Below are 22262 nucleotides of genomic sequence, written 5' to 3'. Positions count from 1 at the left end.
TTGGGAGATATGTACATGTAAAAACAAATACTAATATAGTGTTATAATAATTAGATTGTACAAAGCTTTAAGCTCAGATAAACTAACTAGTGTATGTGTGTGTGTTTATAAGAAAGCATGAAATTGTGCTCTGACCCCCTGGTCATGCGAAAAGTCAATTTCCCCCCAGGGAATACAAGTATATCAAATAAAAATGAAAAAATAAGTGTTTGGGACCATTTAGTCAGGGGATTAACAAAGTATATAAAAAAGCATGTTATTGTATTTAGCTAATAGTAGCTTCACTGTGTGGAGCCGACCTGGACACAGACAGGCGGACATGTTGTTCTTCACCACCACACATATTTATTATATACAATATTTACAAATAATGGTCACTCAGACCCAGTTCAATGTGCACAAACCCCAACACACAGTCCTGGCCTCACAAATGCCTCTCTTCGGGCCGCCTCCACACTCCTCACGTGCCTTGTCCTGCTTCCACCCGACTCCAGCCCTGAATGAAGGGAGACGGCCCCTTTTCTACGCTCCCGGATGAGCTCTAGGTGGTCCCCGGCGTTCCCTCGTTGGCCACGCCCCAGCGTGGCGGAAGTGCCGGATGTTCCCCCGGCAGCTCTCCGGGTATCCATCTAAATCTTCCCCCCAGCACTTCCTGGTGTGGCAGAAGTGCTGAGGTCACAAGTTCCCAAGGCATTGGGGCGGTGACCACGGACCCCTACAGGGTGGGGCTTCCATGCCCTGAACCCGTGGCCCCCAAAGCAACCAGGAAGGTGGCCCTCACATGATCCCAGATGGGCACACGGCCACTTCCGGTCCTCCAAGGCGTCCCGGCCGGGTCGTCGCCCCTGGCATCCGTGACACTGCCCCACAGCCAGCGAAGACCATTCGGGAGGAGCGGCCCGTCCCACGAGGGCACCATACCCCCGAAGCGGGTCCTACTCCTGGGTCGCCGAGGTCCGGCCCTGTTCTCCCAACAGGGATAGGGGCGGAGACACCACCAGTTGGTGTCCCCCTGTGCCTCGCACAGGTTGCGCTCCCCCCTATTACCGGCACCCCAGCGCCCACTCGTTTGGCACCCCCTCTGAGGTTTCCGCCCCCCTTTGGATGAGCCACTTGCTCCTCCGTGGCCTCCGGCAGCCGTGGCGACACCACCTTGCCAGCGGAGAGTCCTTCCTGCAGACGGCCCGTCTTCTGAGGGCAGGTTCCCAACGGAGTGGGTCCTACTGCCAGCCCGGGGTCCGGTCCTGAAAGAAACAGAAAGAGAGGGGCAGAACCACTGCCTGGACACCCTTCCCTGGCATCCATTCATGCCTCGCACTGGCAGTGTTCCCCCCTCCATCCGACACCCCGGCACTTGCCTTTTTGGCACCCTCTCCGTGGGTCCCATGTCCCTCCTGGTGTTGGAACCGCCTGCAGTCTTTTCCTCTCCACCGGCCTCAGGTATTCCCTCTTCCCCCGCAGAGGGTGGCCAGCACCTGGACGCGTGCACCCAGCACCACGTCCCATCTTATCGGAGGAAGCGGCATTCAGCCTCCCATTCCTCCTCTCACTCTGGGACGCCCTGACGGTCTGAGACTCCTTATCAGAAAGAAAGAGCCCCTTTCCCGTCTGCGTCCCTACAGTGCGGGGCGAGACCGCAGCCAACTCGGGGCGGAGGGCGCTAGGACCCGGGGCACTCAGCAGCCCGTGTCCAAGCAGCGTCCTCACGGACTCCCCCCTCGCCGCGCGCACAGCCCGCTGCGCCGCCCCTACTGTCGGAGGGCTGCTTACTTGGAAACTGGTCTTTTGAATCACAGCCATGTTCAGCAGACCTTCCCTCATGCTGTACGGGGACGGTGAAACCTACCTTCTCCGCCGTGCACCCCCGGCTGAAGAATCCAGCGCCACGCTGTCGGATCGCCAAACGAAACTCTTCCATAAACGAGACTGCCTTCCTGTCCAGTACCTGCATCTCTGCCCAGAGGGCACGTAGCACCTGCAATAAAGACAGAGCAGCCGGCAAAGACAGGAAGTTATCCGACGTGGAGCCTACCTGTCTGTCAGCCTCCGATGCCGGCAACTTCCTGTGGGCCTCCTCCTATTGCCCAATCAGGTCTCCCCCCTGCACGTGATGGACATTCCTTGGTCCCACCTCTATGCAGTCATTGGCGGGCACACAAGACACACCATCCAATCGCGTGCCTGTCAGGGGGAGGGACTTCTGGTCTGCGGCCATCTTGCCTCCCCTTCTGCGGCAGCGACATGCTTGCCGGCAGCCTTGCTGTTGCCAGCGCCTCTCGAGCTGCAGCGTCTCCTCCTCCACAGCCCTCATGGCTGCCGCCGTGCTGCCGGAGCCCCGCAGACCAGCATGCGCCCGCCACTGACGCGGATCTGGGAAGTCCCTGCCTATAAAAGAGAAAACACACCCGGCCCCCACGGGCCGGCTGCCGATAGGCAGGGAACTCGCCTCCCCGGACTCGTCCAACTGAGGAACCATCCTTGGCGTGGCCTCTCTTGACGCCATGCCGTCCCAAGCGCCTCCAGCAACGGCGCGCTCGTTGGAGACCGCTGCACTCCTGGTATGCATGCCGCCCGCATCAGGGAAAAATTGCCTTCTCGGGTGCGCGGGACTGTGTGCACGCAGCACCCGCGGTACGTGGGTGGGATCCCCTGCTGCGCCGGGCCGTCCACAACAAAATTGTTTTTATCAGGTCTCCGCCTTGAAACAGGCGGAACATCCTGCCGACTACGGCAGATGTGGAGCCGACCCGGACACAGACAGGCAGACATGTTGTTCTTCACCACCACACGTATTTATTATATACAATATTTACAAATAATGGTCACTCAGACCCAGTTCAATGTGCACAAACCCCAACACACAGTCTTGGCCTCACAAATGCCTCTCTTCAGGCCGCCTCCACACTCCTCACATGCCTTGTCCTGCTTCCATCCGACTCCAGTCCTGAATGAAGGGAGACGGCCCCTTTTATATGCTCCCGGATGAGCTCTAGGTGGTTCCCGGTATTCCCTCGTTGACCATGCCCCAGCGTGGCGGAAGTGCCGGATGTTCCCACGGCAGCTCTCCGGGTATCCATCTAAATCTTCCCCCCAGCACTTCCTGGTGTGGCGGAAGTGCTGAGGTCACAAGTTCCCAAGGCATTGGAGCGCCTCCTGGCGGTGACCACGGGCCCCTACAGGGTGGGGCTTCCATGTCCTGAACCCGTGGCCCCCAAAGCAACCAGGAAGGTGGCCCCCACGTGATCCCAGATGGGCACACGCCCACTTCCGGTCCTCCAAGGCGTCCCGGCCGGGTCGTCGCCCCTGGCATCCGTGACAACTGATAAGTAACAAACCAATTGGAAATTATCAGTTGTTCGATTTTGGCTGATACAGCTATTGCCAATTCTTGCAAAATCAGCCACCAAGGCATTGCATAAAGGAGAAAATTTGGAAGTATTTCTTTGATGTCATAGCCAGTCTAGCCACCTGAAATAGTGTCCCAAAGTTTGCAAGCATCACAGGTGGTCTAAGAGGGAAAAGACTGTGGGATGACTCGTGGTTTAAAAAGACCACCTTACTTGAATTAAGAAGACAAGACTGCAACAGCTAAAAAGCCCAATGAAATATATATGATGTGAAGCTTGCCTTATTGACTTTGGTTTGCCTCATTCAGGTTGTACAGTGGTGTGAAAAACTATTTGCCCCCTTCCTGATTTCTTATTCTTTTGCATGTTTGTCACACAAAATGTTTCTGATCATCAAACACATTTAACCATTAGTCAAATATAACACAAGTAAACACAAAATGCAGTTTTTAAATGATGGTTTTTATTATTTAGGGAGAAAAAAAATCCAAACCTACATGGCTCTGTGTGAAAAAGTAATTGACCCCTTGTTAAAAAATAACCTAACTGTGGTGAATCACACCTGAGTTCAATTTCCGTAGCCACCCCCAGGCCTGATTACTGCCACACCTGTTTCAATCAAGAAATCACTTTAAATAGGAGCTGCCTGACACAGAGAAGTAGACCAAAAGCACCTCAAAAGCTAGACATCATGCCAAGATCCAAAGAAATTCAGGAACAAATGAGAACAGAAGTAATTGAGATCTATCAGTCTGGTAAAGGTTATAAAGCCATTTCTAAAGCTTTGGGACTCCAGCGAACCACAGTGAGAGCCATTATCCACAAATGGCAAAAACATGAAACAGTGGTGAACCTTCCCAGGAGTGGCCGGCCGACCAAAATTACCCCAAGAGTGCAGAGGCGACTCATCCGAGAGGTCACAAAAGACCCCAGGACAACGTCTAAAGAACTGCAGGCCTCACTTGCCTCAATTAAGGTCAGTGTTCACGACACCACCATAAGAAAGAGACTGGGCAAAAACGGCCTACATGGCAGATTTCCAAGACGCAAACCACTGTTAAGCAAAAAGAACATTAGGGCTTCTCAATTTTGCTAAGAAACATCTCAATGATTGCCAAGACTTTTGGGAAAATACCTTGTGGACTGATGAGACAAAAGTTGAACTTTTTAAGGCAAATGTCCGTTACATCTGGCATAAAAGGAACACAGCATTTCAGAAAAAGAACATCATACCAACAGTAAAATATGGTGGTGGTAGTGTGATGGTCTGGGGTTGTTTTGCTGCTTCAGGACCTGGAAGGCTTGCTGTGATAGATGGAACCATGAATTCTACTGTCTACCAAAAAATCCTGAAGGAGAATGTCCGCCATCTGTTCGCCAACTTAAGCTGAAGCGATCTTGGGTGCTGCAACAGGACAATGACCCAAAACACACCAGCAAATCCACCTCTGCATGGCTGAAGAAAAACAAAATGAAGACTTTGGAGTGGCCTAGTCAAAGTCCTGACCTGAATCCAATTGAGATGCTATGGCATGACCTTAAAAAGGCGGTTCATGCTGGAAAACCCTCAAATAAAGCTGAATTACAACAATTCTGCAAAGGTGAGTGGGCCAACATTCCTCCAGAGCGCTGTAAAAGACTCATTGCAAGTTATCGCAAACGCTTGATTGCAGTTATTGCTGCTAAGGGTGGCCCAACCAGTTATTAGGTTCAGGGGGCAATTACTTTTTCACACAGGGCCATGTAGGTTTGGATTTTTTCTCCTAAATAATAAAAACCATCATTTAAAAACTGCATTTTGTGTTTATTTGTGTTATATTTGACTAATGGTTAAATGTGTTTGATGATCAGAAACATTTTGTGTGACAAACATGCAAAAGAATAAGAAATTAGGAAGGGGGCAAATAGTTTTTCACACCACTGTATTTCTTCTGGTAGTGTTTGATATGCCTGCTTTCTCTGCAAATGAACATGAGTTTAGACTGTAACAACGTTTTGGTATTATTTCACTAAAACTACCTTGTTATATAGTGTGATACAAGCAATCATGAGGTGTTCAGAGGTTCTATAGGATGAGGGAGTGAGCTACGTATCAAGGTTCTGTAGGATCCAATATCCCAGGGAAATAGGTCAAGTGTTTGTTGTAGCAGGCTGTGATCTGCTCGTTCAGGTTCATTCCATGCAGTGGTGGTAAACTGAACGCAGACTGTGGTCTGTAGTCCCAGCAGTGAGATAGAATTCCATTGCCAGGGTGTTCAGAGGTTAAATCCTTTTAGGCATAGTGACCTGGGAGAAGGTTGTGATTTATGATCCCTTTTTAGGGTATTCAGAGGTAAGTATTGGGGTATGCACGTAAAACAAGGTTAGTAAGCTTAGGTAATTTTATTTAGGCATTTCTTCTTGTTCACCAATAAAAAAAGAACCTTTGAGGGCTAAAGTGTCTTTTGTTGATGCTTTCACAATAAAACGTATTGCATGTAGAGAATTTAATGTTTTTTTTTTATCTAGTACAGTATGTTTTTTCTTCTTCAGAACAAAGTAACTTCCTACTAGTGATAAATACATGTTTTTCAGTTGATTGTTTTATTTTAAGATTTAAATATAACAGGCAATGGGTTCTTTATCTCGTTATGTTTTTACATTTTTTTCAATAACAGTAGTGTCTGAGGAAAAGGTTTTTTTCCACGAAACATACAGTATCTGAATTTTATTATTGGTAAATCTAAATTAAGAACACTGCTTTGTTCTACACCACAATATTGCCATATGCAGACCACCACGGCTCTCATTATACCATTGATTTCCTGTTCCATGAGTCATTTGTGTGTTGCTGTGTAACCTAACTTGAACAGAAATATCTCTCAACTGTGTGACCAAAATCATTATTTTCAATACAATATATATGTGTATTTTTGCCTTTTTCATGGATATATTTGTGCATTTACATTTATTTGCTTGCCAAACGCATTTATCCAAACCGACTTACAAAAGAGATAAACATAATTGAGCAACATTAGGCTAGGGCCTGTTTCCTCAGTAAGTATAACACACCAGGTAGCAAAAGTTGATTGGCACAAGTGAAGCAATGTAATAATTACAAATTTACAATAATAGATTACAATGAATACCACAATTAAGCTTAAACAAATTAGCCGACAGTATAAAATATTGCAGAGCAATTTTTTTCTCTTTTTAATACAGATATTCACAGAACACACGGGCCTTCAGTTTTTCCTTAAATCTGTTGAGGGAGTCAGTAATTAAGGAGAAAGTAGGCAGCCCATTCCACCAACTAGGAACTACACAGGAAAAGAGTCTGGATTGAAACTTTACCACACAGAGGCGGCATCACTACATGGTAGACCTGAGTGGGTGATCAGGTGTATAGCACTTCACCAATGTTTCTGTATACTCAGGTGCTGACCCTTTGATTATTCTGTAGGCAAGCATCATGGATTTGAACTTAACGCGTGCTGCTACATGGAGCCAATGTAGTGACCTGAAGAGAGAAGTGACATGCCTGACTCAGCTGGTTAAATACAAGACGGGCTGCTGCATTCTGGATCATCTGCAGTGGCTTGATAGCATATGCAGGTATTCCTGGCAGAAGCGAGTTGCAGTAGTCCAGACACAACAACACCAAAACCTGGACCAGAAGTTGTGCTGCATACTTTGTCAGATAACGTCTGATCTTGCAGATGTTGTACAGTGCAAACCTGTATGAATGAGAAACAAGAGAAATGTGGTCAGAAAAAAGACAACTGCTCATCAGTCACCACCCCATGGTAGTGTACAGACTTGACAGGTGTTACTGACAGTGAGCCAAGCTGTACATTGATGAGGAGTTGAACAGATTGGCTGGTTGGGATGACAAGAAGCTCAGTTTTTGTCAGGTTCAATTGTAGATGGTGGTCCTTCATCAAGGTTGAGATAACAGTAAGACATGCAGAGTCTCTAGCTGATACCATATTATTCACTGGAGAGAATGATGGGCACAGCTGTGTATCATTGGCATAGCGATAATAAGAGAACCCATGGGATTGGATGATGGAGCCCAGCAAGGTGGTTTACCAAGAAAAAAATAAAGGACCTAGCATCGATCCTCCCTGTGCATGTCTGATGTGCCCTTGACAATTCTGCTCACTATAGCTGAGCTGAGTGAGGTGTTGATGATGTGTGCAATTGCAGGAATGAGTGAGGGGGAGATGGCCTGAAGGAGATGTGAGGGGATAGGATCAAGTGGAAAGGTAGTAAAGTGATTGGAGAGGAGGTTGGAAACATCAGTGGCAGAGCATGGTGAGAATGTGGAGAATGATGGGTGATGCTTGGAAGGAGGCATAATGGGTGACAGCAGGAGTGAGAACTGACTGCGGATAGAGGCCACCCTATCCTGGAAAAAGGTGGCAAAGCCATCAGCAGAAAATGAGGTTGGAGAGGAGGTGGAGGGGGGTTAAGAAGAGAAGTGAAAGAAGAGAGCATGTTGGTAATACTGTTAATTCTAGTCTGATAGAACCTTACCTTTGCATTGATAGTGGCAGGAAAAAAAAAGGATGCAAAAAAAAGATTGATACTTAGTCAGGTCTGTCAGAGCCTTTGACTGCCTCCATTTCCTTTTGGATGTCCTGAGTCTGTTGATTGTGGAGTGCTTTAGAAAGAGTGTTTCGCATGCAGCCCTGGAAGAGAGAGGGCAAACATTGTCAAGATAGGAAGACAGAGTTGACCTTAGTGTGTCTGTGGCAGTGTTGGTGTCAAGAGAGGAGAAGTGGTCAGGAGGATGGAGAGCAGAGGAGACCATGGAAGAAAAATGGGTGGGAGAGAGGGAGCAGAGGTGTAACTTTTGTAACTTTTTTTTGTATTAGTTCTCCCGAAGATATTGTTATCTGTGTATGAAATAGTCCTCTAATCTCAGTATACAGTATATCTATGTTGTTTTTTATGCATGGATATATATATATATATTTACTCTTCACACTGCCACATAAACCCTACCCTATTTTGCTTTTGTTTTCTTTGGATATTTATTTTTAACCATATGGTCAACTTAAATATGTCATGTTAAATTTGATTTTTAACATTTGTATTTTTATTTATTTTTGTATTTTCCTCTCCAATTAATGTCCATTATTTAATATACTATTTTTCTTCATTATTTATTTGGAATACATAGGATATTTTTTATCACATTTAAGTTCTCTGCTTATTCTTTTCTTCTTTTTTTTTGGTGATTTTGGCAGTACCACTCAAGATTAGTCAGGTTGGGTCTACTGACAGGACTGACAGATTTTCATTCTGTATACATCTGCCCAAAGAATAAGTAAGCAGGAGATGCAGGGTATATTCGAAGAGCTGAATGCTAATTTAGGATTTCCAGCATTGTTTAAATGAAAATAAATCAATGCTACATTGCCTGGATCAACAGCAACTGCTAAAAAAAGATCTTCCAACCTCAATTTGGTTAAGTCCAAATTCAGAAATCATGTGGACAAGACTATCTCTACGATTGTCTGATTCATTCAAAAGCAAAACATTTTACTGTGAACAAAGACAAATACATTGCAATCTATCAAAACAAGAGATCAAAAAGGAAGGTTTTGCTATAAAACCCAGAAGCTGAAGACACCTAGAATTAAAAGGGTATGGTCATTTTTCTTTAGTTACTTAGAGATCTGAATACATACATACGTCCAGTATATAAAATAATTTTAAAATTGTAACTTTTGGGCTCTGGATCATAATAATTATACTTTTCCTTTCTGAAAGTTTAATGACCACAAAAGGAGGTGACCTCAGGTGCCAGACGATCAGTTCTACTGGTGTCCTAAGTATCTGATGCACAATAGACACTTTATGAAGGAAAAAGAATTGATTCCGTTTGTTTAGTGAAGGTCATTCTGTGCTTTTCAGTCCTGTCGATTTAGACATTGAAAGTGTAGCTCTAAATTAAACAGACACTTGGAGTCTATGTGAATTTGAGATTTTGGATTAAAATGATTTTCAGTTTTTATAGCATTTAACGATTAGCGTAATCAGATTATGAAACCTTTATAGGATTACAATACATAATACGTTAATGATCTACGACCAGGTTGGATGCGACTAGTAGAAGATTCAAATTTACGTACGTTGTGTAATCAGAAATGGTGGTAACGAGAGCGCATTTTTTGAAGGCGGCACTGTACTGGGTACTACGGTAACGTGCGTCGGAGCGGCGTTGCGTCACGGGCGCGCCTAGTGGAGTTATTACGGGACTGGTGCTGATGTTGTGGATGAGTCAGGCTGCATGATGTTGATGTCGCTGCCATTTCATCAGCAATTTTAATTCTGAATATATTGGGGGAAATAAACATTTCTTTAAAATGATATATCAACGTAAACGACACTGGAAACAATTTACAAGCGAAAACTCGCACTGTCTTGTTAAATATATGCTCGGCTGTTAAGAGAGCAATTAACCCGGTACACGGTGGAACGCACCGATTTATGAAGAAACATTAGGAGTAATCTGGAGAAACGCCGACGATCCCCGCGCACCTTTTAAGCCGATAATTTACGTCTTCCTCGCGCGGAAGAAACTCCATGATTTCGAGTCATTGGACTTTTGGGTGAGCAACAATTCAAAATTGGAAGTACGGTGGACTGTTGCGGTTTTCGATGCAAAAGTCGTTGCCAAGGAGCCTCGCAGCATCGCTTAAACCGGCGAACAAGCGCAGAGGATCGCCGGGTGTACTGTGCACTCCTGGAAACGCCCCGCAGCTTGCGGCAGCAGCAGCGGCTATCTGAAGCATCACTTGCACATCGATATATGTTTATATCCTCAGGGGGCATTTCGACAGCAGATCTGCATCTGGCGATACACAGATTTGGGATAACGCAACCGTACATGCACGAAAACGGTAGCGACTGAGCTCCAAAATACACCGTTGCAAACGTGTTACTGATATTTGCAAAATGGAGGTCGACTGACCTTGGAGACTGCCTGCAATAACAACGAGAGGGGCGAACCTTTCAGTTTTTGGCCTCTCTGCGCTCCAAGCTTTCCTGCGCTCGGATCGATTTAGGAGGTGAGGGAGGGAGGGGTGGCCATATTTTGGCTTTAGAGTGTCACGAACGATCAGTCAAGCTGCGGCCACACACCGAGAAGCTAACAGAACAGTCGGCCGAGGCTGGGAATAAGTGGGCTGCACGTGCACACCGTGAAGTCTCACTCCTTGTGGAATTTCACACGCCACCAGCACTTCGGACAATTTTCGTGCGCTCGATAGACTTCGGTAATTTGTTGTTTGGCTGACAAAAATAAACAACTCGGTGTCACGACTAAGTAGCCGCTTTCGCAACGGTGTCTGAGCAGATCGGTCCGCGGGTTTGCATCTTTTGTCTTTTTATTCGGATGTTGTATCCATGCAGCTTTGAACCGGAATGCCCGCTTGAACTGCCACTGTAGATTAGCTGTCCATCACGGTGTCATCGAACCCTCACCCCTCCTCCCTGGACGAAACACAGGGCCTGCAAACATGGAAGCAATATGGCTCTATCAGTTCCGCCTCATTGTGATTGGCGACTCAACGGTGGGGAAATCGTGTTTGATTCGCCGCTTCACCGAGGGACGCTTTGCTCAGGTGTCTGACCCGACGGTGGGGGTTGACTTCTTCTCGCGGCTGGTGGAGATCGAACCGGGCAAACGCATCAAGCTACAGATCTGGGACACGGCGGGCCAAGAGCGCTTTAGGTAATGTACGAGTGAGGGGCAGCGGTGCTCGCAAATGGGCCGGGCTGTGGTGTGTGTTGGTGTAAATCAGCCGAGAGGCAGCGGCGAGGTTGCCCTAATGCGTTATTGTTTCAGTATACCAAGGAAGACAATGGGGAGTAGTACATTTTGATTTTTAAGAGTTCGTCTTCCAGTGATCGCAGATATTCTAATCAGAAGAAAGGAATATGCATATATACTCAAGTAAATATATAGGGAACACTATGAAAAGAAAACAATTTAGTATTCATGTAGCAGTAGTGATACCAATCTAGAACAGGGGCCTGCCTTGTGCCCCATGTTACCTTAATGGGCTCCCGCCCCCTTGCACTCCACTGGATTGAATGGGTTTGGAATATTAATGGGCGACTTATGTTACAGATATAATCGCCAGTGGCATAGACACATCAGTGGCCAGCCTGAGTTGTTGGTGCAGCAGCATTGCATTTTAAACATGTTTATATATATATGTATATATATATATATATATATATATATATATATATATATATATATATATATATATATATATATATACACACACACACACACAGTATATGAAAGAGAGAACTGATTGATAGATCTTAAGAACAGTTTGATTTACAGCTCATTTTACATGCACATTTCTTGATCTTGTTTTAGATCTCAAAACACTTTATTTTTCTTTATTATATATTGTCTGGGTTTGTCATGTAATAGGGCTGTGAAAGGGTATTTGCATCAAGTGATTTTCAGAAAGACAGCATAGACTGATGTTTTAACGTGTTTTACTTGTTTTAATGAGACAAGTCTTAGCCTATAAAACAGCAAAATTTAACGTTTCCTCCTATTTTTTGAAAATTTTAATTTTAACAAAAATGCAACCTGAAATTGCAGAAATAAATAGAATTCAAGTAAAAGATTTGGTTCAATAATACTAGCAAGACGGCACAGTGGTTAACACTGCTATCTTATCTTGGGTTCGACTCCCATGCCCAGTTGTTGTCTGTGTGGAGTTTGCCTGTTGTCCCTGCGTCTACATGGAATTTCATTCCAATATTCAAGTTTTCCTCCCAAATTCTCAAACACATGTAGGTAGGGTAAATTGGCAACTCTAAATTGGCCCTATGTGAGTGTGAGATCATGCTTGGTCTGTCTATCCTGTGGTGGTCCAGGGCTGTGTCCTGCTGTGTGGCCAATGTTGCTGGGATAGACACCCCTAGATTAGAATAAGTGGATTTGAAAATGTTATATTAATTAATGTTACATTATTACATCTAATATTTGATTACTTTGCATAACAATCTGGTCAGAGCAGTTTACTGTATTATGAATCTAAAAACTTTGGCCCCTGTCATCAGATAGAATTTGACAAAACAAAAATCTTCTAGAGGCCCATCATGTCAAAATAAATGAATATCAATATTTATGGAAACTGTATCAAAATCACTTCCCTGTTACTCTATCCAGTCCCAGCCAGAGCTACTGTATATTATGCAACTGGAGAAGATTTGGGTTCTGTATCTAGGAATTTATTTCAGGGGAGATGAGAAAGTACATAAATCGTAACTCCATCCATGATCAACCAGTCGGAATTGTCATAAAATATATTTTGGAGAGATCCAAATCCACTCCTGACTATGCTTATGATCCATCGTCTGTTTTCCCAGAAGTGGCCATCCTGCCTATATATCTCCAAAGAAACACCTAATGGTTTCTGTGAAGTCACAAGAATTCTAGGATGAGTCCTCAGAATTGGTCCTGCAGTACCACAGTGGGTGTTTCAGATCCCCCCTCAGATCATTTTTATAATGTAGATAGTGAACAAAAGACACTATACACAAATGTAGAGAGAACAATAAACCATACAAATGAAAGGGTAAGCGTTAAATGTATAGTTTATAGCACCAAATAATGTGCAGTCTCACACAAAAATTGTAAACGCATCCGTCAGTATTAACATTTCTTGAATAGGATGCTTCTGGCTCCGGAGGAAAGGAATGTACAAAAGCAAAAGGCACATCATAAACAAGACACAGCTAAAAGCTAAAATCGTATTATCATGCAGGCAAGCCTATGAAAGTTCCCATTAAATGAAATTCCTGCACTTTTCTCCACAGCAACTGTCCAAGATTGAAAAAGCAACCCACTAGCTACACTGCTGGGAAGACAGTGTGCATGAATTGTGGGTAACTGGCAGAATAGGCAACGTGATACCTTGAATGTGAGTGCATTTGTCGCTGCACACTTTTATCCTGTTCACTTTAGTTGCTTGTTTTTTAATGACCGGTAAGTCATTTCCAGATTCAGCACTGAAAAGCTGCTTTTTGGAGACATCTGCCCAGTTTACTTGTACTTTATCTGTTCCCATTTGTCATCTTGACTGTTTGCATGTCCATCCTTCCAAATGTTGTTTAAAGGTCACCTGGCCAGTTTGGCCAGTCTTAGAAGATAATGGCAAAACCAGATGTTGTTTGTCATGTGTTATGAGCAGGTGTGTAAACAATGCAAGTTTACAAGTGAGATGCCACCATTTGGACTTGTTTGGTAAGCTAATGGTTTCGTTGTTTTATGTCAATAGTGATCAGTCTTGTTTCTTTCAGACACCCATTACACTGTTTAACTAAAAAACAACATTGCAATTTAAAGAAAAATCTGCTTTATATGTCAGTTGTACTTCCACTTAACTCTCATTAACATTCTCATATTTAATGATTAAATATATAATATTGAAATTTATAGGGAAATCTGTTTTACATGTCAGTTGCACCTCCACTTAAGTCTCATTAACATCCTCCATATTTAATGCTTAAATATTTAATGGGAAGGAAAACTCCCATTGTTAGTATCTGTGAGAATTGTACTCTCTTGATTTGGGGTTTTCTTAACCTGTTGATCTTTTTTGTACACCCCTACATCATCCAGTTCCATCAAGGGGCCACTGTCTTCCATTAAACATATTCTTTGTTGAGACTGCTTTAGACACATTATGGATTTTGTATTTAATCCACATTATATACTGAGAGCAACGAAATCTAAAGAAGCACAACAGAAGGGGGCTGGGAAACCAGTCAGATCTCGCATTTCTTTTTGCTTTGGTGAACAGAATCATTTGTAAGACAGATCCTCTGTTACGACATGGATTGTTTTTTGCTGCATTGGTCTCTTTCCATTTATGGGGTTTGTCCGATGCCCTCCTCCCTGACCAACTGCCTCCTTTATTTGCTTTTGGTACCAGGAGAGAGCTTATGGATCTAGGTATAGCAAGCATCTGAGCTGTATTCAATTCACGTCAAGTCAAGCTTACAGTTACGTGTACATAATACAAGGAGATTCTTACTTGCGTGTCTCTTCAAAAGTTAACAAAAGTACAGTATAAGAAATAAAAATATAAAAGTATATATAATATCCAGTGTGTATATATATATATATATATATATATATATATATATATATATATATATATATATATATATATATATATACTCAACAAAAAGAAACGTCCTCTGACTTTCAACTGTTTTTACTTTCAGTAAACTTAATGTGTAAATATTTGTATGAACACTAAAAGAGTCCACACCATAAGACATAAACTAAAAATGTTTCACAATGTGTCCCTGAATGAAGGGAGGCTTAAAATCAAAAGTACCAGTCAGTATCTGGTGTGGCCACCAGCTGCTTGAAGTACTGCAGTGCATCTCCTCCTCATGGACTGGACCAGATTTGTCAGTTCTTGCTGTGAGATGTTACCCCACTCTTCCACCAAGGCACCTGAAAGTTCCTGGACATTTCTGGGGAATGGCCTAGCCCTCACCCTGCGATCCAACAGGTCCCAGACGTGCTCAATGGGATTGAGATCCGGGCTCTTCCACTGCGAGGATGATCAGCTGTCCTTCCTGTCTCCCTGTAGCGCTGTCTTAGGCGTCTCACAGTGCGGACATGGCAATTTATTGCCCTAGCCACATCAGCAGTCCTCATGCCTCCCTGCAGCATGCCTAATGGACGTTCACCCAGATGAGCAGGGACCCTGGGCATCTTTCTTTGGGTGTTTTTCACAGTCGGTAGACAAGTCTCTTTAGTGCCCTGCGTTTTTAGAACTGTGATCTTAAATGCCTACTTTCTGTTAAGGTCTTAACGACCATTCCACAGGTGCATGTTAATTAATTGATTATGGTTAATTGAACATGCATGGAAAACATTGTTTAAACCCTTTACAATGAAGATCTGTAAAGTTGTTTGGATTTTTAAAACATTATTGTTGAAATACACAGTCCTGAAAAAGGGACGTCTCTTTTTTTGCTGAGATATATAATATAATATAATATATATATATATGGTTTATGTTTGAATTCATATTATTGACTCAAGAGGTGACAGTGGTAAAAATCTGTCCCATCAGATGTTCTTCTGAAGGCTTAACCCGTTCTTGTGACACCATCCACTGTTTGTTCATACTGATGGAGCAATGGAAGATTTGGTCTCTGATACATAAAATCCTAAAAAGTAGGAATTTTAGGGAACCCTCACAAGACATGGTTCAGTTTTGATTTCCATCATAATCAACCTGTCTTTACAGGTTACATAATACTGTTGGACACCACCATAGGGTGGTTTTGATTTTATTTTTCCCATTACTATTGTTGCCTTTGATCCATGTTTAAATCCTGGCCTAAACACACGTGTGGCATGTGTACTTCCTCTCTACTTTTTTCTGGGTGCTGTGGTTTCTCTCCATATTGTGAAGGTTAATTTGGCATGTCGGTGCTGGCCTGGTTTGAGTTATTTAAAGGATGATGATGGTCTCCATGACTCCAATTTCATAGGTGAAATGGCTTCTCATAACCTTTATTGAAGGAAGGCAGTGGTAGAGGTAGTAATCAACATCTAATTTTGTTTTTGAATCCATCTAATTTCTTCATTCTGTTTCTTGCGCCTGTTCTGGAGCAACGCTACTGTCCCACCATTTTAAAGACCAGCTTGGTCACCAGCTGTTCAATGTCAATGTCAATTTATTTATATAGCACATTTAAAACAACACAGGAATGCTGTGGCCAAAGTGCTTTACAATAAAAGAAGAACAAAACATACAATTAAAATAACATAAACAGAAATAAAATAAAAGAACATAAATAACATACTGTAAATAATAAATAGAAGTAAGATTACATAATCACAATGAGGAAACCATCAGTATTACTGAAGGTCACGGAAAGCAAGTGAATAGAAACAAGTCTTTAATCTTGTTTTGAACAGTTCAATTGTAGACGACTCCTTTATGTGATGAGGTAAAGAGTTCCACAGGCGAGGAGCAGCAGCTGCAAATGCTCTGTCTTCCTTAGTTTTACACTTAGTAAGAGGGACAACCAGAGACAACTGACCAGAAGATCTAAGCACTCTAGATGGCTGGTGTAAAGCACACAATTCAGATAAATAGGCAGGAGCAAGTCCATATAAAGATTTAAAAACTAGCAACAAGATTTTGAAATCAATTTGAAAACTGACAGGCAGCCAGTGTAAAGAAGCTAATATTGGAGAAACAGAATCAGACTTTCTTGCCCCAACCAGGAAGTGAGCAGCAGCATTCTGGACCAACTGTAACCTGTGTATCAGGAATTTCCTAATCCCAGAATACAGCGAGTTGCAGTAATCAAGGCAAGAAAAGATAAAAGCATGAGTAGCTTTCTCAAGATCCCTAGAAGATAAAAAAATGCTTGATCTAACCTAATAGACGAAGCTGGAAAAAGCAACTCTTGACTACAGAATTAATCTGTTTCTCAAAAGAGAGGTCACTGTCAAAAATAATACCAAGATTGCGGACTTGAGGTTTTCAAAAGACAGAGAAAGAACCGAGAAGTCCAAGACCAATTTGGGCTTTAGCTGATGGACCCACTATAAGCACCTCCATTTTATTTTGATTCAGATCAAGAAAATTATTAGCCATCCAGGATCTTAGTTCAAAAAGACAGTTGTGCAGTTGATTTATTACAGAGTTGCAGATGGGAACAGAAACCTGAGTATCATCAGCAGAGCAGTGAAAAAAAATGTTAAATTTCCAAAAAATTGCTCCAATAGTCTGAAGGTATATAGGGAATAAAATAGGACCCAAAATGGATCCCTGAGGAACACCACATTTAAGAGGTTCAGGTTGTATGTCCTCCCCATGTCCCTGTGACTATCCCGCAGTTTATTACCACATCCCAAAATGTGCGTGACCTTAAGCTGGCGTTTTTTTGAACAAGTATGAGTGTGCCCAGCAGTGGACTGGCATCCCATCCATTTCTCCCACCTCTCTGTGATCCTGTAATGGAAACGAGGGTCGGTCCAGAAAATGAATGCATACATCTTATTGGCTAAGTGGATAAGTGGAACTTGCGTATTGTTTGCCATGTCAGTGTGTGGCTGCAAAGTAAGACATTTAAGTTGCCTGTACTCTTAATTCTAGACATTTATAAAATCAAATTAAGTGCAGTGTCACTGAGTTCACTGTAGAAAAGTATGACAACACATACAGTACATTCATGGAAAGAAGAAACTTTTTTTTTTTTTCCATGAACGAGTATTCTGTTTCTGTATTGCTCAGATAAACATTGAAATGTTTTAGGGAGGTTTCTTTAGCATCAAGTATAAAAAGGATTTTGTCAGTCAGACTTGAGGGAAACCAGGTAAGGACAATGGATAGATAGACTCAGTCTTCAGTTACTTCAATTTCCTGCAGTTCATGAGTAATGGAGATCTGTGAAAATATAATGGAGTATTCTCTGCTATCTGAACGAATCATCTTTTTGGAATGTCTTGCACTGTTATCAAGAATGTGTGGCTGAAGGATCAGAATCACTTTTATTTGCTGGTAGTTAATGTACAGGAATTTAGCTTGGTAGGTTTGGAGTCTTCAACGCTCCGTCAGAGACAGACAAATTGATGATAGAAGTTCCTCTTTGTATATAAACATGGGCTTCATTGTCTTCTTCAGAGAGGTATTATGCATTATGCATGTAAGTCCAACTGTCAACAGTGTCAGACTCGCCTCTCACTCTCGCTCTTTCTCTGTTCTCCCACAGGTCCATTACTAGAGCTTATTATCGCAACTCAGTGGGCGGCCTTCTCCTGTTTGACATCACTAACCGACGCTCCTTCCAGAATGTGCATGAATGGTTGGAAGAGGCCCGCAGTCATGTGCAGCCACACCAGATAGTTTTCGTGTTGGTAGGACACAAATGTGATCTGGACGGCCAACGGCAGGTGAGCCGACAGGAGGCGGAGAAGCTGGCGGGAGCTTATGGCATGAAGTATGTGGAGACATCAGCCCGAGATGCCATCAACGTGGAGAAAGCTTTCACTGATTTGACGCGTGACATTTTTGAGCTCGTCAAGCATGGAGACATCACCATCCAAGAGGGCTGGGAGGGCGTCAAAAGCGGCTTTGTACCAAATGTGGTGCACTCCTCTGAGGAGGTCACAAAAAGTGACCGCCGCTGCCTCTGCTAATCTATTAGCCACAGGGCCCCTCACCGGACCCCTGCCAGGTCTACAGTAAGCAGAGAATCAATGGTCTTGTCATCCAGAAAGCAACGTTTTTCTCTGTGTGTGCTCTTCCTTTTACTTTGCTAGCAATGCATACCGTGTCCTTTCCTCGGCAGCTTGGGACTCAGAAGTGTTCTGGGTCTCCAAGGATCTCTGTTTCTTTAACAAATACAGAAGTGTAACTTGTGCACAGAAGTTCCAGATGACTTGAACAATGGTGATTGATGAGTAGCCTAACAACTAACAAAGAAAAGCTGCTTTGAATCACTGGGCGCCATAGCAGGATGTTGGGCGAGGGTCTGGGGTTTCAAATGTGTTCTGTAATGAGCAGTAAATCTCAGGGTCCGGAAAGTTTCGGAAATACCAAGAAATGTCTCTGCATCACATATGGCAAGATGAGCAACATCTGACCCCACTTATTTGTGTTATTTTAACGGAATGTTTTAAAATAGGCTTATATTTTATTTTTGAAAGGTGGTGGTTAGCGCAGGTCAATCTGAATTGGCAGGAGGGAGAGGCTTAGACCAGAGGTTCATTTTTGTTTTTTGACAAGCCTCCCGAGTTTTCTGACTGCAGTAGAAATGGCTGAAATGGTCACTTTCTGTGTTTTTCTTTTTTTTTTTTTTTGGAGTGCTCACCAGCCACCGACGTGTAGGATCTTTGTCTGCGTTCACAAATAGCGAGACAGTGGCATGTCCTATTAAGAGTGGGGACCATCTGCCGTACCCACGCCCTCTCCTAAATAACTGTTATGGAAAGCTGGCTCAAATTCTAGCAGTAATCAACTTAAGAAAGGTGCTAAGGTCTTTAACTTTCAGTTGGAATTGCGCTATTAATAGACCAAGAGAGAAGCTACCATCTTCATTTTGTAATCATCAGCCTGAACAACAAAGTGTTTTAATAATCCGGAAGCTCTAAATCCAATCTTCCTGATTTGGGGCGTCCCTTAGTAAGAAAAAAGTGTCCACATCTGCCGGCTTACTTTTGATTTTTCTTAAGGCGCACATCATGATGCAGATGAAGATGACGGCATTGCGGTTCCAGCTCGGTGACCAGCGACTCCAGTTTGCCTCGATGAACTGTGAACAAGCAGATGTCCTTCCTTTGCCTGGCCTCTCCCACAACAGACTCTTTAATTCTCAGCACCCAATCTGGGGGTGGCAGCTACCACCCATGTCCATTTCCCCAGCAGCTTAAATGTCTGGTGCACAATTCCAAGAATTGTTTCTTCTGCAATGAAAAGCTGAGTTTTTGCTCCATATTGGTTTGATGTGAAGGACTGATCTCTCTCAGGGCTTCTCCTACAGCAGGACCGCAGCTGTCAGAGGCTCCTTTGAGGTCATGGGTGGGTAACCATGAATGGTGCTTTACCATCACCAGCAGGTGGATGGGCCGAGCTGTGAAGATTCACCAGCGCACCCTCTCCTTCTTAACCCTGGACTGTTGAGGAGGGGAGAATATCTGGCAGCATTTCTTTAAATCTGAGCCTTTCCAAGCGGAAACCCAACCCCAGCTTTCTGTACTTTTTTAACCACTGCAGCTCCTTTCTCAATGTTTTGACGTTAGAAATGGAAGATTTTATTTTTTTTTTTATTAGTATTATTTTCATTTTCGTGGGCTGTTAATCCTTTTGCCATCAAACAATGCTGAAATGTGAATTTCTCCCGGCTTGCTGTGTCCAATAACGTGTAAGTGGATACCTGCCTGTAATTTTAGCCAGAGATCTGTCATGTGCTAAAAAAACGAAACAAAACCCGAATAAAATTGTAGTTGCTATTCTCCTGCTTTCATCCCTCAAAGGATGCAGAGTGCGAACATTTTAGTTTTGCAGTTTGTGCACCGACTCGAGGCCTTTGGACTTGTGTGGCTCCCTGCGGCGGAAAGCTTGAAGAATTGCAGTCTGGGTTTGAAGGGAGGGGTGGAGGTGGGGAGGCTGTCAATAAAAGCCCCGGAGAGTGGGGGGTCTTTGGCTAATCGATGAGGAGGCAGCGGGCATCATTTTATAATGGAAATGTTAACCTGGGCTGACCAAATTCTAATTAAGGCTTACTAGAATTTCTTAACTAAATATTTAAATGAAAGTAGCTGTTGAAGTAAACATTAAATCATTTTGAATGTGATGAAGGTGTGTGATGAAGATTTATTGACCTGTCGTTGTTTTCTGCAAGTGACATTTTAAAGTGTGCACGTTGTGAGCGTAGAGATGCTGGTTTTCGTTGTTTTATATCTGACTAAAAATTCATCATTTTGCATCCTTATAATGTTGCTGCTTGTATTTTTATGAGTTTATGTGGTAATGTCCTGACATCTTTTTTTTTATCCATCCATCAATAATTTTTCAAACTGTCTTATTGCTATTCAGGTCACAGGAAGCAGAGCTAATCCTGGACACATCAGATGCAAGGCAGGAAGCAACTTTGAGGAAGGCACCTTCTCTAAATGTGTTATATTAATATAGGAATGGTAGAAAACGGTGACACTATTAATTCCACTTACCGTCATCTATTGAAATACTACGAATGAGGCTTGTTATTTAGAGGAGCTTTCAAGCAAGACAAAGGAGTGCATCAGGTAAGCTGGTGAGTGTGTTCTTGTAGCTAAAAAGAAGTTCTGCGCTTTAATTAAAACATTCCTGTTTGTCCTGCTGCCAGGCGATGTGTTGCATGTTTGTCAGACAGGTGGGTTTCACTCGAAGACTTTACTAGAACATGTTTGGGCTGGCAGAGGAGACCCCAAGTACACAGAGCAAAAGCTCATCACAAACAGGGGACCAGGCCAGGTTTAGATCTGTGAGACGGCAGTGTTAGCCACTGCACTATGGGTTTTAATGGAACTTTGTAACAAGACTGCAGACACACATATACAAATTTCTCTGTGCACACGGCAGTACTACTACAACCACTAAGGTTACATCCATGCTACTATACTTTCTTTTAAAAATGGTGTTTTTAATTGAAAACGATCTCTGTCCACACTAAAATAATTGAAAACACAAATGACGGCGTCCTCTGCCTACACTGGACACACACACACAGAGTAGATGTCACAACCAATGATCCCTGAAGGAGTGGTAACGTCACTAGCATCCCAAAGCCGTAATGACAGTTAATATATTTCCCTCTTGCGTGAGGACACAGAATTTAAACCGAACAAAACGCTATTTAGATGCATTCAGGTAAGCAACATGACAGATGCCATGGCGAGAAACTCTTCTGTGTCTGCTATGTTGCAGTATGGTGCCCTTCAGTGAAGGGTGGCCAATCAGGGAAGGGCCACATGGTAAGTATGAACCAATTCAGTTCAGATTTGTACGGCCCTGGAGACATTTTTTGAGTAAAGATCGTTCACGATATCAGGGCACAGAAACTGGACAACAATAAATAATAATCTCTGCATTCACTGGTATATACAAAAAAAGAAGTAAGAGGCCTAACCGATCAAGGCTTTATCGACATTGCTACGTTTCATTTAAAAACATTAATATTGGTCTCCATTTTTGCCTTTCATTCGCACTATCCTGCCGTTTTCAACCCTAAGAACGCTTCCCAGAATCATATACAGTATTTCTAAAAGCACAGCTTCAGTGTTTTAAATCGAGCGGTAGGAGACACAGTTTTCTGAAAATGCAGACTCTTAATTGTGCTCCGATTTGCTCGTGCTTGTTACTTAGC

At 43.2% G+C, this 22262-nt stretch overlaps 1 protein-coding gene across 1 annotated transcript; it reads left to right on the top strand.

Annotated features, from left to right (window-relative positions):
• Positions 1 to 10414: 10414 nt before the first annotated feature.
• rab39bb (RAB39B, member RAS oncogene family b) lies at positions 10415 to 20711 on the top strand. Its single transcript, XM_039766244.1, has 2 exons — positions 10415 to 11073; positions 18129 to 20711. The coding sequence occupies exons 1-2, from the start codon at positions 10859 to 10861 to the stop codon at positions 18553 to 18555; spliced, it is 642 nt and encodes a 213-aa protein (XP_039622178.1). The 5' UTR covers positions 10415 to 10858; the 3' UTR covers positions 18556 to 20711.
• Positions 20712 to 22262: the final 1551 nt, after the last annotated feature.

Source organism: Polypterus senegalus, chromosome 10 (genome assembly GCF_016835505.1).
Source record: "Polypterus senegalus isolate Bchr_013 chromosome 10, ASM1683550v1, whole genome shotgun sequence".
Lineage (NCBI taxonomy): Eukaryota > Metazoa > Chordata > Cladistia > Polypteriformes > Polypteridae > Polypterus > Polypterus senegalus.
The sequence above is the reverse complement of the archived record's forward strand: the minus strand, read 5'-3'. Positions and strand labels throughout refer to the sequence as shown.

Bases quoted from the DNA above. Each gene is read 5' to 3' on its own strand.
- rab39bb (XM_039766244.1), top strand. From the start codon at position 10,859: ATGGAAGCAATATGGCTCTATCAGTTCCGCCTCATTGTGATTGGCGAC. The intron at 11,074-18,128 runs GTAATGTACGAG...GTTCTCCCACAG, and splicing joins GCGGGCCAAGAGCGCTTTAG to GTCCATTACTAGAGCTTATT.